The sequence below is a fragment of the Callospermophilus lateralis genome, chromosome 17, assembly GCF_048772815.1.
Source record: "Callospermophilus lateralis isolate mCalLat2 chromosome 17, mCalLat2.hap1, whole genome shotgun sequence".
Classification (NCBI taxonomy): Eukaryota; Metazoa; Chordata; class Mammalia; order Rodentia; family Sciuridae; genus Callospermophilus; species Callospermophilus lateralis.
The window spans coordinates 44,548,451-44,565,430 of NC_135321.1; the positions used below are offsets into that span (position 1 = coordinate 44,548,451).

General features: G+C 41.0%; 1 protein-coding gene across 3 annotated transcripts in view; it reads left to right on the top strand.

The window, feature by feature from the left end:
• Nucleotides 1-9,301, top strand: part of Znf521 (zinc finger protein 521) — a 271,525-nt gene extending 262,224 nt beyond the window's left edge. For all 3 annotated transcript variants that reach the window (XM_076837080.2, XM_076837078.2, XM_076837079.2), the window contains one exon: nucleotides 8,537-9,301. In XM_076837080.2, coding sequence (XP_076693195.1) covers nucleotides 8,537-8,566 — 30 coding nt within the window. In that variant the 3' untranslated portion in view covers nucleotides 8,567-9,301. The remainder of the gene's footprint in view (nucleotides 1-8,536) is intronic.
• Nucleotides 9,302-16,980: the final 7,679 nt, after the last annotated feature.

Genomic DNA, 16,980 nt, shown 5'->3' on the forward strand with positions numbered 1-16,980 from the left:
TCCAGAATTTAATATTTGCATCATCCCTTTATATATTATTGAATTGCCGAATATTCCTGAAGTGGCATTGGTTAATTGCCACTATAAGGTACCCTCTTCATTCACTAATGGTGTATGGAACGACTAAGAATTTTGGTGATTTGAGTGAACATTGCTGAAGAGATTCTGTTCCTCACACAACAGTGCCATTTATTATGTATCTCAAAGAATCTGTTCCACAGTTTCTGGACAACTGCCCACTCTCACCCATGACTATGCTTAAAAACACCATGCAGTACAGTCCCATGTGCTGTATATATGTCTCTTTGCAATGCTTTTATTTTCTTAAGGTGGAGGAGGTAGCCTCATAGACTGAAGACTAAGCCACATACTCAAGTACCACAAGTTCAATGTATTTTCAACACAAAGAAAAATTCAGAACAATTGTGTGTCTTCCCCAGCTCCACCTGTTCTTGTGTCTGACCTCCTACTTAATGTTATCTTGGAAAACTTGTCGGTGACAAGACAGGCCAATGGCAAAACCTCCTAGTTAGAGCTACTCAACGTACTGCACAGACCCGCCTTTCTCTTTCCTGCTTAGACCAGTCATCCCTGTAGATACTTCAGATTCCTTGAATGCAAAACTTTCCTCATGGCCAAGCTGTCATTCATTCGTTCATAAAAGTTTTTCACGCAGTATAATAAGGCAGTGGTTCAAAAGTGAGAGTGATGATTTTTTTCCCCATCAGATGATATGTGACACTATCTAGGGACATTAACGGTTGCCACAGGTATGGAAGTGCATGTTGTAGAGGCCTGGGAGGCTGTCAAGCATCCCACTGTGCCCAGGACATGACCCCCCCCCCTACCCTGAACCAATAATTGTCCAGCCCCAAATGTCAGTAGTACTAAGGTGGGAAACCCTGCTGTTAGGCCCACTCTGCAGCCTTCTTCCCTCTCATTGCAGACTCATCTCTAAAACCCCTCACATAAATGGCTTGTATTTTGTGTAATGACTGGGAAATGGTTATTGGATTGTCTAATGGGTTACTTTGGTTGAGATAGAAGAACTTTATACTATGGGTACATGGTCAAGACTCCTGAATGAACAGAGGAACACGCCAATGCCCACCTACTGCAGGATTATCTCAGATCACCTTTTCTGGGCTTATTAAAGTGTCCAGAGAACAACAAAAACAACAAAAATGTCCTTTGGTGAGGTTTATTAGAATAAGAAGTCATTTCCTCTGGGAGATGTGATGGAAATTTCATTGCCAGAATCATTTAAAACTGGCCCGGAGTATAAACTTCACAGGAGAATTCTGTTTTTGCAGAGGGACAAACTAAACAACCTAATTGTCCTTTTCTGTCTTTAGTATCTTGTATTTTTTTGATCACTTCTGATGATGCCATTTCACCTTTTGCTTTAATATAGCTTAGTGTCACCCAGAAAATGCTTTGAGATGTCAGCCCAAGCCCATGCGAACTGTTAAATGTCAAAAGAAAATGCATCAGTGTCTCTGTAAGTTCATGGTGATGACATTACCATATGAAAAAATAAAGAGGAAAATTCTGTCAGTGCAAACATGATCGTAAATGCAACATTCATGGCATTAAGGAGAGGGGCAAAAGCCTATCATGACTGACAGTTTCAGAAATGCCACTGCTATGTCATAATAAAAGAATAGAAAACTCATTCTAGTAAATTCTTCAAATGTAAAAATCATGAATTGACTTTCCTAAATATGGGAAATATGCTATGTGTCATGACTTTTTTTTTTTTTTTATTATTCTCAACCCACTTTGGGAAAAAGATATTTACTTTTAAAGAATATCCATTGAACTATAACATGTCTCACAAAAATGTTCATGTCCACGTATACATTCATGATGCTTACCAGGTAAGGCCTATGAAAACACAATTACCCAAAATTTCTTCAGCCAGAGGCATATAGTTTGTGGACAGAGGAAACTTCGGGGTGGCCAAATAGGGGATAAATGGAACTCTGGGTAATTTAGGTCTTCCATGTAATTTTTAGAACTAATGGTACTTCCAGTGCCATAGTTATTCCCTTTTAACTAATTTAAAATTACTTTTGTAATTGTATAGACTTTGAAAATGTTAATTTATTAACATTCACATCCTGTTGACCTTATTAAGATGCTTAAAGGCCACCCTTTGCCCTTTGTGACTATTTTTTCTCTAATATACAGGGGAAATAACTCAGTATCCTGTCATCATTAGCTGTATACACTTTGAAAACTATTTTACTAGCGGAAGAAGTTGGGAATGAAAAAGAGAGAGGGTAGAAATGTAAAAATCTTGATTAGAAAGTATAATTTAATAGAACATGTATTGAACCAAATGTATTGATTAATGTACAAGATATAGTACTTATATTGATTCAAACCAGAGATTTAGTACTAAAAGCTCTAAGCCAAAAAGCTGTTGCAGATTGCTACAAAAGTCAGTTTAATGCTGTCCTTGAGAATGCCTCCACAAAGAAATTCTTCTAATGTTTGAGGACTAGGTAGAATGCGGTATATGTCAGTCTGATCCCGGAGGGTTTTATTTTGTACTCTAATAGCTGTTACGAGCCTACATTATATCCAAGGAGTAATTTTCCTTAGGGGTGCCCGGCTCGCTTTGTGTCAATATTCTAGCATTTTAAGTCACGTACAGTATATGCTTCTGGGAACAGGGAAGGAGCCAGCCAGACTCATAATGGTCTGCATTCATTAATAAAGGCAGCAGCTTCTGTCCCTCCATTGCCCACTACAGGGATGCCTCTTTGGCCTTCAGGGACCCGTACAGACACATTTAAAGAAAGCTTTATTTTGAGTGGGCAGAAGATGAAATGTAGGACTTGCAGGCATTTCCTAAGTCAGCTATATGCCCGAGCACAAGGGTGACCTTACTGGGTCAAAGAAGAATGCAGGTCAAAAGACTTATTATCCAGCCTGTTGGAAACCAATTGCTTTTGTTTAAAAAAAAATAAAATAAAAAATGAAGGGGAAAAGAAGCAGTAGTGCTTAAAGGTTGACGGTAATGTAGAAATTCTGTTTGCAGCCTGTAAACCACATAACTGTATGTGAACTGGAATATGCCTCTCCAAAAATAAGAGCATACTGATTATCCTCCGTGTTTACAGATAAAGGTCCAACCCAAGTGATAAAAGGAAGGGTAATATAATTAGTTAATCAGTGATGATTGATTACGGATGTTTGTGTTCTTCAACTAAAGAAAAAACAACAGGCTGCCACAGTGCTGTCACCATCTGTTGAAAGAAACAGCCACATTTAATCTTTATATTTCTTCCCGCCTTTCATTGTTTCTGAGCCACAGTTGCCTACTATTTCATCTGGTTCGAAAACATCTCATTTAAATTGAATATAACTGCAGTTTAAATTCGAGATTCTAATGGCATAGTGAATTAGTGGAAAGCTTGTGTTTTTTTTTTTTTTTTTTTTCATTCCTTTTTAAAATAGCATGCTGGCTCTTTTTCCTAGTTTTAAAAGCTTGTCAGAATTCGTCTGAAACAAAAGCCTATAAATAGACAAGTCATGGTAAAAATGATTAACATCTTTGAATCAACAGATTTCACAAAACTCCCATTCAAATGCTGTTTTTATTTTTATTACCACTGCCACTTAACATTTTGACGATGCCAAGAGAGGGTTACAAAGCACAGACGAGATGTGGTCTCTGCCAAAGAATTGGAAAAAGTCAGAGCAATCTGTGGGCACAACTTTTGGGGGTGGAAATTTAATTTTTTCAATCCTGGGAAGGTAGATTCCCCCCCGCCCCACCCTGGCTTTCCTCCAAAGCTTAACTTCATCACTGTTGTAGGTACAAAAATTCAAATTCACATCAAGATGGAAGGAAAACAGGAGCAGATCAAGATTGCAAGGTGAACAGTTTCAGAGGATCGTGGGGTTTTATTTTTATTTAAAAATATTTTTCTTGGCTTGCATATAAAATAGGATTAAACCGTTTGACCAGCAAATGTGGTCAGCTCTCAGAGAGGAGGAGGCTGAATTAATCATTTGTTAGAATGCCAAGCCCAAGATGAGAATTCCAGTCTTATAAAATGGAAGGCATCTCATATTTTAAAAAGAAATACATGGTGCTAGGAGGGAATTTTTAAGACCCTCATCTGTTTTTTTAGCTTCCTAAGTTTAATTTCACATTTACAGAAGGAAAAAAAAAAAAAAAAGAGCACACTCCTTCCAAATGGGGGCCCTTTACCGTAAAGAGTGTTTTTGAAACCTTGCTATTAAGGTATCATACCTAGATGGATCTTCTTTTAAGCTTTAAGGTGTGTTGTGGATTTGATTTTTTTTCCCTTTAAACACGAACCCCCCTCGTGTAAAACAACTGTTCATAACTGGGATTAATGGTTTGCAATTTTCAGTTACTTAGACATGGGGTCTCCAGGAGATGGCTTTTTGCAGAGTAGAATATGGCTCTCTGTGGGATTACAGAAGTTTCCTTCTCTTGCACTTCCTTCTCTGTCATCACCCCCCACCTCCACCAATGTTGCACTGATGTTCTTCTCGATTATGTAAAACACTTTCCCTTCATTGGAACAGATATTTTTTCTCATAACCTGTCATTGCATTAAAGTACTTTGGGGACTGTGAATTGCTGTGTAAAATTGGTGAGATTACCCACTGCTTTGTTCTAGTGGAGTGGTTTCCTCCAGACCTAAAGCTAAAACTCCTACACAGAGAAGGCTGCTTGAGGAAGGCCTGGCAGCAGGTTTCCCACTTTGCTTGTGCACATTTGTGTCCTCAGTGTCTCAGGACTGGCTCTGTGGTATGGCCGGTAGCCAGGGCAAGTGCAGGCCATGCCTCAGGAGCCTGCCCTTTCAGCTCGGTGCTTCTGTTGCCTATATTTTATCTTTCCACTTGCTTCTTAGCCCCCTTTCTAAATAAATGATGTCTATGATTTTTTTTTTTTCCAAAACACAAAATCACTGATCACTCTCATAAAGCAACTGGTTTGTCTTCCAAGAGGATCTCCAGTCATGTCTTGAGACTGTGACCTGGCATACCTACAAGCCAGTTGGATAAACTGTGTGGCTGAGACATGTCATTCCTCCTTCAGAGAGTGAAAGGAGACTTTGCATATGTTTAAAGGACTTGGAATAATACATGGGGGGTGGGGGACAGCAGAAACATCTCCAGGGGTTCTCAAAGGCAATGAGGAGCAGCCCTTGAGGGAGGATGGAGCAAAGTCATCTGGGATTTTTTGCTTCCCAAACACAAATATGCCCATTTCCAAAGAACCTCTAGGAATGTGCCTTCTTCCCACCATGATAATCACTGTTTGGGTGGACAGCCAGTACACAACAGAGACCTGTTGTGGCCCTCAATTGGACTGGAGCAAAGAAAAATGAGACCAAGGGACCTCAGTGTTGTGCAGGCATCTCCACACCAAGAGGACTCTGTGTCTATCATTTTTCATGCCACTTTCTCATTTTTATGTTACTTATATCAGGGATCTTTATTTTTGTATAAGCTTATATTTCACATGCTCTACTCTTGTCCTTCTCAAAAATGATTTGCATTCTTATCTCTTACATGCAAAGCATAACTCCTTCATAGAAGGGACTTCAATCTGTTGCAGTAGGTGATGTATATGTATATATATTTGCTCAGTTCTTTGCACCTCTGAAGAGACCCTTATGGCTTGGGTTTAGGATAAAAGTCCTGATCTAAGACTCAACTATTGCCAACTCTTATGGACAATTAATTTAAAGCACATGATTTGCAATATCTCAACATAGGCACATTAAAAAAACACTGGAGAAGTTCCAATGTGTCATCCTTTATTAGAGTCCTTTTAAAAAATGGAGCATTCTGTAAACACTTCATTCAAAAATACCTGATTAATATAAATATACCCACATGTATATATAACTTATATATACACATATGTGTTTATATTTATATGTACAAAGATGTAAATGTTTAGTGCTGCATTAAAAATTGGAAACAATACCAATGTCTATTGTAGGAAATAGGGAAAAATGCAAAGAATGAATTTTATCCACATTAATAGATTTCAATATAAAAATGATGTTTTATTAAATCGATTTCTTTTTTACATTGATTATGGTCAAATTTTAAAAATCACCCAAATTCTGTCAGTATATCATCATTTAGATAACTAGTGCCATAGTTTCTGATACTTTTTTATTTTTTGTAATTTTTTTTTAATTAAAAACCTTTCTGTAGGATTATAAGACTTTGGGATAGCAAATGCTATGAGAAATCTAAGAGTGTGTTTTGGGTATTTAAATTTTTTATTGTTTATAAAACTCTGATCACAATTGCTTTGATTTCTAAGGAAATAAGACAGTTATTTGCTCTCATCAGTATTTTGAGTATGTCTTGTGAAAAATACTTTTCAGACACATTTGAAATCAATACCAAGGTAAAGAGCCTGCACTAAAGTAGTTTACTGCCAAATGTACTTTGAGGCCAGTACTAGTTAATCAAAGCAGGTACATTTTAAGTAAGAAAAAATAAAATGAAGCTTCCTCATCAGTAGTGATATTCCTTGTCACTTTTTTTCTTATTCTTTTTTTTTTCCTCCAGCCCCACTGAGGGCCATGACAGGGTCTCCACAGGCAGTCCTAACTGTCCACTATGGACAGTGCTTCTCACTGTGGGAAGGGGGCATATTCCCATTATCAGTCTCCTTCACAAATAAGTTAATTCTGAAACAGGGGAAGGAAGAGCTGGGCAAACTTCAGCCACTATCCCTCAGTCACTCAGCCTGCGTTTCCTGAGCAGCAGGCAGTTGGCTGGTTGTAGTCAGGGGTTTGACAAGATCTTGAAGACAAAGCCTTCTGCTTCAAATTATGCCAGCAGCTCCTCTCCACCTGAAAGACCAAGACTGAACGCCTTAGTAAGGTTTATAAGGTTCTTGGTCATCTTTCCTCAAACTAACCTCCATCTTCATTTCCCTTAAGTATTCTTGATTGAGAACACTCTAGAAGACTTCAGTCAACCTGAGCGAGCTGCAGGGCCCCCCCCACACACCCTGCATGTTTTTGCTTCATTGCTTTTCCTCGTGTGGGTCCTTCAGCCTGGAGAGTCTTCTCTGCATCCCCGTCTCATGTTTGCAGCCTCAATGACAATGTCATGTGCTGTCCCTATTGCAAAGCCTCCCTTCGCGGCTAGGCCAGATCAGGTGGAGCCAGGATTTGCCTTCATTCCTTTCTAAAATACTCCTTGCCATGTTTCTTGACCACAATGTGCCCACCACTTCCTTCTTTGAGCCCTTTGAAAGCATGATGGCGGGGACTCGGTCTCTCTCTTCTTTGCCTTGTCACTCGATTGGCCAGATCTTCTTTACTGAGCACTGGGTGCTGTGGGCTGTGCCAGGTAAGCATTGCACAGATGCTTATGAAGGGTGAACAAACCTCAGAATTACTGACAAAGGCCAAGACCCAGGCCTACAAATGGTTGTGAGACAAGACCTAAGATGGGTGCAACATAAAGGGCAGTAGAAAATCAGAGAAGGGAGAGAGGAATTCCAAGCTGGATGGATGAGGATGGAAGTGTTTGTATTCTAAGCTCAGCTTCAAAGCTCTGGTCAGAAGAGGTGAGGAGAGTGTATACAATGTGAGCAACAGGAGAACATGACCAGGAAAAGTCAGAGGGACAGGGAGAAGTCTGACCATCTCCAGGCTTAGACCCCAGATGAATTCCCATAGGCCTATGGCGTCCTCCATGCAGGAGAGGACTCTGCTACTGTCCTGCCTGCATTTGGAGCCTGCTTATCTATTTCTCACCCTCCTGGCTTGGATGTTGGCCCCGGTGTCCCAGTTGCTTTCTCACAACTTGGAAAGAGTTTGTTCACTCAGAAAGAGAGGGACAAACTACAGCACAAAGGAACAATAGCATCTGGGGACCAGGAAGTCACAGCAGGCTGCTGAGATATGCTCCTGAACCATGAGGTGGCTACAATTCCCAGAACACCCTCAGGAGAGGGGCTGGATACACTTCCCCCTGTCCATCATTGGCCAGGTATCGTTTGCCTTCTAGGATGTCCATATTCAGGGACAGGTGAGCCCCTGCTGTCAAGATGCTCATCATCTGAGAGGTTAGAGCCCAAGCACACTAATAGGAATAATGCAAAGCTACCAAAAACTGTTAAAATGGTGCTACTCTAGTCTTTGAAAAATGGACCATGGCTTGATAAGTGGAGATGGTGGAAAGTGGGAGAGTATTCCGGGAAGGCATAGCAGAGGCAGAGAAAAGGGAAAGTGCCACCAAAATCTCCCTTTCTAGTCTGCTGGCCCTGACTCTTCCTCCCGGTACTCTCAGACGACAGCTTCCCTGCACATGGCCACCCCAGGCAGGCTCAGGAGTTGCCTGGTTTGAGCCTCCCTGTGGACAGTGAGGAGGTAATGCCCCAGGAACACCTAAGCAAATCTGTTGGCACTTATCTATGCTTGCTCTGATGAAAACAAAATCACTCAAGTTTTTTTTTTTCCCCCTCTCTTTCTTTTTCTTTTTTCTTTTTTTTTTTTTTTTACAGAATCATACGATGACCCAACACAGCAGTTAGTGCAAGTACAGTCTCTCAAGGAGAATCACTTTTGTGGCACAAAAAGGGAACATGTTTTACTCTTTGCACGAAACTTTCATTGTTAATGTATATTATTCAGAACATTGTATTGTACCATAAAACTTGTATTATCAAAACTGTTGGATGTTCATGTGTTTGAACTTTTGAGCACCGGATAGACTCCTTGTATATAAAGTGTTGCACATGTATTATGTCGTCTGATACTAAAATGGTCTTATAAAGACAAGTGGACTTGGGCCCTATTCAGGCAAGATTTAAAAAAAAAAAGTGAACAAGATGGCTTAAGAGAAAGTATTTTCAAGGAAGACAGATTAAAAACAACTGTTACACATGGGACTATGGTTGGACTTCCTTTTATTTACACTTAAGCCTAGAATTTCTCTTTTGGTATATCAACAGTTAAAATCCAAGACTATTTTTTATTGCTGAAGATTCTTGCAAACCATGAAGAGATGTTCTCACAGAACAGAACCCCAAGCTGGATACGGCCCGTATATATATTTGTAAGCCTTGCGATGTGACAGGTAGCATCACTATATATGCAATAGTTGTTATGTAGACTGTCAAAAGAATTTTTTTTTTTTCCTGGATACATTTGAAGCTTTGAGTGTTCAAGGTTTTCCTTAATGATTCACACAGCCAAATTCTTGAATCAGTTGAACTAACCTGTATGTTACTGTTATTAATGTTTACTCTGCGGTCTGAACCTGGAGATTACTGGAATTGTTTTCCAAGAGGAAATAAATTCAGTTTACCATTAGGTATGAGTGTATTTGTGTGTTTTCTTTTTCTAGTTACTCTATCATTTTTTTAAAAAAATCTAATTGCCTGCACCCTTGGATATGAAATCTGCTCTTGAGCATATCCCAGGCATAACCTCAATCATATTTAACCTTTTCACACTGGGCCAAATGCATCTGGGAGGATATTCATCATACTGCACGGGGAAGGAATCAGACCCAGTCTACTTCCACTCTCTTAGATACTAACAGGTCACGATGTACTTGAGGATTCTGACATCACAGATGGATGTGATGGCTGTTTTCTGCATAATTTGCAGCCCAATTCATGTCATGCTGTGCAAATCTGAACTCAAAGTAGATGGCTGCAATTTGAGAGGCAGTTTGGCTTATGTGTACTTAAGAAGCAGCATTGTTCAGAAGACAAAGCACAGAGCAGGGAGTCAGATGGCTGTTAGTTCTGGTTCTGGCACTGATCCCAATGGGGTCTTCTCCAAATTGCTTCACCTCCTGGCCTTGGATCACTCGGCCAGGGAAGGTGACAGAACTTGGTCATCAGCCTTCACACAGGCATGGGGTAGCTCTGGAAGATGACTGTCACCACAGCCTGCCATAAAAATCACGAATTATTAGGAGCTCTAATTGCAGAAATTTTGTGTATTTTTTGAAGGAGAATAACAGCAATGTGTATATTAGACCCTGATATACATGTTTTGTCAAAATCATCCAAATCATGCTTAAAATATCTAACCCACTATGGGTCTTTAGACCCCTTTTAAGCTCTGCAGATCTCAAGTAGATCTTTAAACTTTAAACAGATAAGAATCTTCACAGTACATTTTTGGTGAGAAAACTACTGCATAAACCAATTGAATTTATTGTGATCTCCTGATCACCAGCACCCCAAGGCATAATCCTCACCCTGTGATTCTCAGACCTCAGCCTGCATGAGGATCCATGGAGGGCTTGTTACATCCTGAGGTGCTAGATCCAACTCCCAGTGGGGCTCAAAACTGTACCTTTTTAAGAAGTTTCCAGATGATGCCAATGCTGCTAGTGGATGGGCCACACTTTGAGAACCAATACTCCATTTCCAAGTTAAGCTAATGGATTAAGTGTGAACAATCAAGCCATAGCACACATTACACTATTCATTTTGTTTTCAATATTTAAAAAAGCCAAATTTTAAGATCATTTCAAAACAAGTACTTTGTAATGATTACATATACTTGCCAGAATGCTGTGTGTGTGTGTGTGTGTGTGTGTGCGCGCGCGCATGTACGTACGTGCACCCTCTTGTCTGCGTGTTTAACTTTTTCATGCTAGGAAAACCTACATCTATACATTTCACAATGGATTGCCAGCATGCTATTTAATTAAAAAGCTTTTTCACCAGCTACATAAATAATGAAGTATGCTGAGAATATGCAAGTACATCCATAATTAAAATACTCAGCTATATTTAAAAAAAATTAAGATCTCTGGTCTATTCAGGATTTTGCATTTAAAATGAAAGAGCCACACTTAATAATGATTTTTTAAAAGCTTTAAAACTCTTGGTTATTAATGACTGGGTTGTATTTTACTAAATGTAAGGGTTCTATATTTACGGAAAGCAGGTGATGGTGTTATCCCAGGGATGGATCCCAAATTGCCTGTAGCGATTTTGCCTCTAAGAGGCTTCCCAGACTTCAGGTCAACATCAGGAGTTGACATTCTTAGACGCAAGAGAGGCAGTACTCACCATTCTGAGTGGGCTCCCACCATTGGCCTTCAGGCTGCTCCAACATGGGCAGGGTTCAGCCTCTTCCCAAAGCTGGGAGGCCAGAGGGGCTAAGCATTATCTGCTCCAGATAGTTGATTGATCCTCATTGACCACAGGTAGCCTTCCTCCTTGCAAGCCATGTTTCCTTGATCATATATACTGCACAGTGCTTGGAACAGTCATTCCAGCCTCTGACAGGTTACCTTGTTTATTCTACCTCATTCCCTAAGGATAAAAGGGAGCTTAGAATAAAGATCAGCAAAGCATTAATTAGGAAATCAGCATCCGGCAGTCAGAGGGGAAGAAATCCAACTGGGGTACAGACTTGGAGCTTCCCACCAGTAAAAGGAGGGAAAGTAACCAAAAAGAAATAAATTTATCAGTTTCCCAAGAGGAAATGCTTTCCTGGCACATGATTCCAAAAGAAATTTCTCAAAGTTCTTATATCTGGGTGGCCAACATAATAAACACCACTCCTGATCATAATTTTATGACTGAATGCAGTGGTTCTCATCTCATAGAATGCTGTTGCATCTATGAGCAGAGGCCAAGGACAATGCACAGGAACAAAGAATTATCTGGCCCCATATGTCAATGATACCGAGGTTAAGAAGCTGCTGTCATGGAAAGGTTTGTATGAATTTTCAAGGGCCTAAAGGCCCTCTTTATTCTGAAATCACCATGACAATTTTTTTTTTTAAATTACATTGTCTGAGTCTCAACCCAGAGGATTTTTGGCCTAGAGTGCAAGCCAGGTATCCATAGCTCCCCAGGTGACTTGAAGATGGCCAAGCATGAGACACACTGATCCAAACTTGCATTCTCGGGGGAGTGTATTGAACTCAGGACTGAAGTTTCAAAATAACATCTGAGGAGTAGAAAAGTAGCATGGATCTTCAGCATGCTTCCCTCAACAACTGAGCATCATCTAATTATTTTAACTCTAAAGTAACAGCATCACCAATATCCACTGTGAGGAGAAGGAGACAAGGGAAAATGATCCAGAAGCCCATCCTTACCTGGTCCAGGGATTACTAACACAACTGGTGAGAAACCTGGGCCAGTGGGACTTCTGGTAGCCTTGAGAGTCAATGTCCAATTCACCTGCCCTTCCTGGAGCCTGCAGGTAAAGGATTCCTGGTGCCATATTGCCTGGGTCTCAGGAGGAGCCAGCAACCCAGGGGGTTATATGCTATGTTCCAATTTCCAAATGTTGGCATCCTACTCCATTTTTGAAAAATTCAAACTGTTGACTCCCACTGTGTAGACCATATGAGATGTACTTTCAGGCCAGGCCTGACTCAGATTGCCAGTTTTGACCTCTAAAGCATCAACTATATCTTGTTTTTTCCTAATTCCAGTTATTTTTTAAGTGATGATTTAAAATAACAATCTGATTTTTTGCTGTATAAGTTTGAACTGATCCTTGTTTTAAATGTGCAACTATATGCAGTTTTGAAGTATCCCTGCAGCTACTTTGCTTTGCTTAAGAATGAGCAGTAACCCACCAGATAGATTAATTCTGTATGATCTGTTGGATCTCAATCCTGGACATTGAGATTTCAAGTAGATTATTTTAAGAGAGGAAGGATAACATGTAATAGAAAGTTAATATCCACTGATGCTAGTCTGGCTATTAGAGGCCAGATTAGTATGTTTTGGAAACCATGCACATCGATGATAGGGTTGAAACTCTACCTTGAAAATTGATACGTATCAGGGCTGGGGTTGTGGCTCAGTGGTAGAACACTTGCCTAGCATATGTGAGGCACTGGGTTTGATTCTTGGTACCACATAATAAATAAATAAATAAAATAAAGGCATTGTGTTTACCTCTAACTAAAAACAAATTTTTTAAAAAAATTGATAAGTATCACCAATGTTTCAGCCCAAATCGGAGATCATGGCATCAGAGACCTACTAGGGGCCCCCACAGGCTGAACCAAGCTTCTCAGCAGCTCAGAGTCTGTTTCAGAACTCGGATGAGGACTCCAGTCAACCCTCAAGTTCCACTCCATAGAGCATGGCAGCCTTGACTTTGTGTCTGCTTGTGCCTGTTGGGTGCAGCATCACAGAACCCTTGAGAAAGGAAGTTTAGAAATCCAGCTTCCATTACAGAACACCTGCAAATGCTTCTCCACTTAGCTTCAGCAGGCCAGAGCCCCTCACCAACTCCCTTGCGTGAAGGAAGCTTCCACCAAAGGTACTGAAAACTAGAGTTCAAGGAAGAGGGATGCTTTAGGATAAAATGGCCCAGCATGAGTTTCTGGCAGGATCCCAAAGCTCAGGTCTGGTTGGCACCGCATTCCTGGGTGAGTGCCTCCTGAGATGGAGGAGTAGCCACCACCACCTCTGCCAGATTCCTCTGTAATGAAGTCAGCTGTCAACTCCTTGGGGGGGAAAAGCACAGAGCCCCTTTATTTCCAAGCAGGTGTTGCAGCATATTAAAGGTTGAATTCCATCTTGTGCTCACATCCTGAATGAGCCAGTTTGCAGGCAAGCTCAGTTCTTTCTGCAAAGAGGGAAACTTGGCAATGGTGGAAGCTGAGTACTTAAATGGCAATCAACTTCTGGCTCATATCAATTAATTCCTTCATGGACTTCTGCCTAAGTATAGCATCTTGTATTCCCAGCTGCAGAGACTATGAAAAACAGCCCAGACAACACACGCCACCATCTCGGGGCGGGCGCACCCACGACGTGATGGGAGATTCTACCCGTGCAGGCAGACTTTGGGGTTCTCCTTTGTTTATCTGTGGATTACAGGGAAACAGGACATATAACCTGTTTTTCTGGTGGGACATTCTTCGAGAAAATGTCTACTAAGTCTAAGTGAAATCCCTCCAGGGGGGATCAACATCTTTGGGCTTTAAAATAATGCAGATCCAAAGTGACCAAGGGATGTGGAAGAAGAAGGGAGACTTAGGAAATTAGTGGAGGATTGTATTGACCCTCAGAAACCAGAAAACTCTGTTCAAAAAATGGTCATTATCCCAGGAAACCTGCCACAGAGACCTCCCCATCTCTCTGTTACATGAACAAGGAGCGCCTTGATCAAGAGCCACCAAAAGGCTGAGGGTGACCATGAGTGTTGCCCTGGGAGATCTGGCAATGCCTTAGTTCCTCAGGCAGGTGCAGACAGGGCAATTTAGACCAAGCAGCTACACTGGGATGTGAGTTTTCAAATGTCTCACTACTCAGATGAGCTCTCCCAAACTAATGATCTAACCGTGTGGCTCGCACCAAGGTGTAACCAACGAACATCAAGGTCACTGGCAGGGGCTAACTCATTTTTCCTCCCTCGAATATGAATCATCACTGATTTGTTTTTCTGATCTCCTCTTCTGAGTCAGAGACAGGATTTGGTTCCCTTCTTCAGGAGGCAAAACTCTTGGTGTTCTAAGGATCATGCTCTGTCCAAAGGTGGCAGCTACTAGTTATTCAAACATGTAGCTGTTTTAATTAATTTAAGTTAAAATAAAAAATTCAGTTCCTCAGCACCACTGAAGGACTATCTCAAGTGCTTTGTAGACCATTCTCTTCATCATGGAAAGAGTTATGGGGCAGTTATGGACACTTATAACCCACCCCCCCTACCTTCCTTAGCCCCTCTGATTTACAAAAGGCCTCTCTCTTCTAGCACTTTCTGTGTCTTCCTCATTCTGTCTTCAAATGTGCACAGGCTTCTCTTTTAAAAATAATTTTTAAAACTTTTTGCTTGTCCTTGAAACCTTCTCATAAGACTATGTTATTTATTTCCTTCATTTTCCTTCAAATTTCTCAACTTTGTGGTCTGCCCCCACATCCTCCATTTCCTGGCCACTGACTCACCTACAGGCTGGCTCCTTTAGTCATCAATATCCTTTCACAGAAAATGTGCTCTCCAAGGTCTCCGGTGGCCACCTCATCACCCATTTTTTTTTTTTTAATGTCTTCCATCCTAATTTTCTTGCAGTTCAGACCATCAGCCACCAGCTCCCATGTTCTTGGGCACAGCTTAAATAGAGTTCAGATCCTTTTCTGCCACTTACTAGCTAGGGAGCCTATACCGATGACTTTGCTTCTACTTTTATTTCATTTATTTATTTTTATGTGATGCTGAGGATCGAACCCGGTGCCTCACACATGCTAGGCAAGTGCTCTACCACTGAGCCTTTCCTCTTCTTTAATGTGAGGATAAGTATACTTATGAAATACAGTAGGATTTTTTCATCAATATTATTATCAATAGCTGAAAATACCTGAAATGTATTAGCTGTCCTGTACAGTAAAGCGATCATGTTACTTAACATGATTATTACCATTGTGTAAGCCAGCCTCTATTTATGTCCTTTCTAGACACACTGCCTTCTTCCATGATACATCTTATCCTCAGATTCCCCTACGCCACTTCTTTCTAGTCATTCCAGAGACCATCGTTCCCACCTTGCTTGCTGCCTATGAGAACCTGGAATTAGTCTTTCCCACAAAAAGCTGAATAGTCCTGCCTTTCCAGAGTACTGTAGCCTTGCCCAGCTCTACCTACCGGTTTGTACCTCAATCAGCTTCAACCTGTGTGGGTGGGTCAAACCATTCTCCCTTCACATCCGTTCACTCCTGGTTTCATTGTTCCCTCCTGTCTACTCCTGCTCTTTTTTTTTTCTTTTCAATATTTTTAGTTGTAGTTGGACACAATACCTTTATTTCATTTATTTATTTTTATGTGGTGCTGAGGATCAAACCCAGAACCTCACACATGCTAGGTGAGCGCTCTACCACTGAGCCACAGCCCAGCCCCTCCTCCTGTTCCTTGCACATTCTTCCTGCTTCCTCTGCCCACACCCCAGTCCTGCTCAGTCTTCTGTTCCAGATCAAGTGTCTCTCTTCCATAAAAACCATTTCAAGCTGGACGTGGTGGCACATGCCTATAATCCCAGTGACTTGGGAGGCTGTGACAGGAGGATCACAAGTCCAAGACAAGCCTTAGCAACTTCGAGAGGCTCTAAGCAATGTAGTGAGACCCTGTCTCAATAAAAAATTTTAAAAGGTACTGGGTTCAACCCTGTTACCACACACACACAAAAAGTTCCAATCTACCCTGCTTTTTTTTCTCAGTGTTTTCACCTGGTAGAAATTCATAAAAGCACATGATAAAAATCAAAGCTGGACTGTTGTCCTCAGTTGATCTTATTTCCACATGCATGGTCTCTTTGCTCTGTGCCAGGGACAAGAGCTAAGGAGATACAACAAGGTCCCTTGCCCTCCAGCAACTCACAATCTCAGATGTTCCTTGATTTGCAATGGGTTTACATCCTGATAATCTGTCATAAATTGAAAAATATCATGTTTTTTTGTCCATTTTTTTTTTTTTTTACTGTGGTGCAAGGATTGAACCCAGTGCTAGGCAAAGGATTTACCACATGCTAGGCAAACACTCTACCACTGAGCTAGAACCCCAGCCAGCCCCTGGTTTGGGGTTTTTGTGTGTGTGGTGGTGGGGTACTGGGGATTGAACTCAGGGGTGCTTAATCACTGAGCCACATCGCCAGCCCTATTTTGTATTTTATTTAGAGACAGGGTCTCACTGAGTTGCTTAGTACCTCACTTACGCTGAACTTGGCTTTGAACTCGCGATCCTCCTGTCTGAGCCTCCCAAGGATCACAGGTGTGCTCCACCACGGATGGCTCCCTGGTTTGTTTTAAATCCTATGATCTAATGGCTGACCAGGAGCTGCAGCTCATTGCTGCAGGGTAAAGAGAGGATTGCATATTGGCAACCAGAGAAAAGGTAAAAACTCAAAATCCAAAGTAATAATATTGAGTGCTTAGTACTTTCATACCATCATAAAATTGAAAAAGTCAAAAGTCATTAAGTCAAACCATCCTAAATGGAGTCTCCATTACCTGGA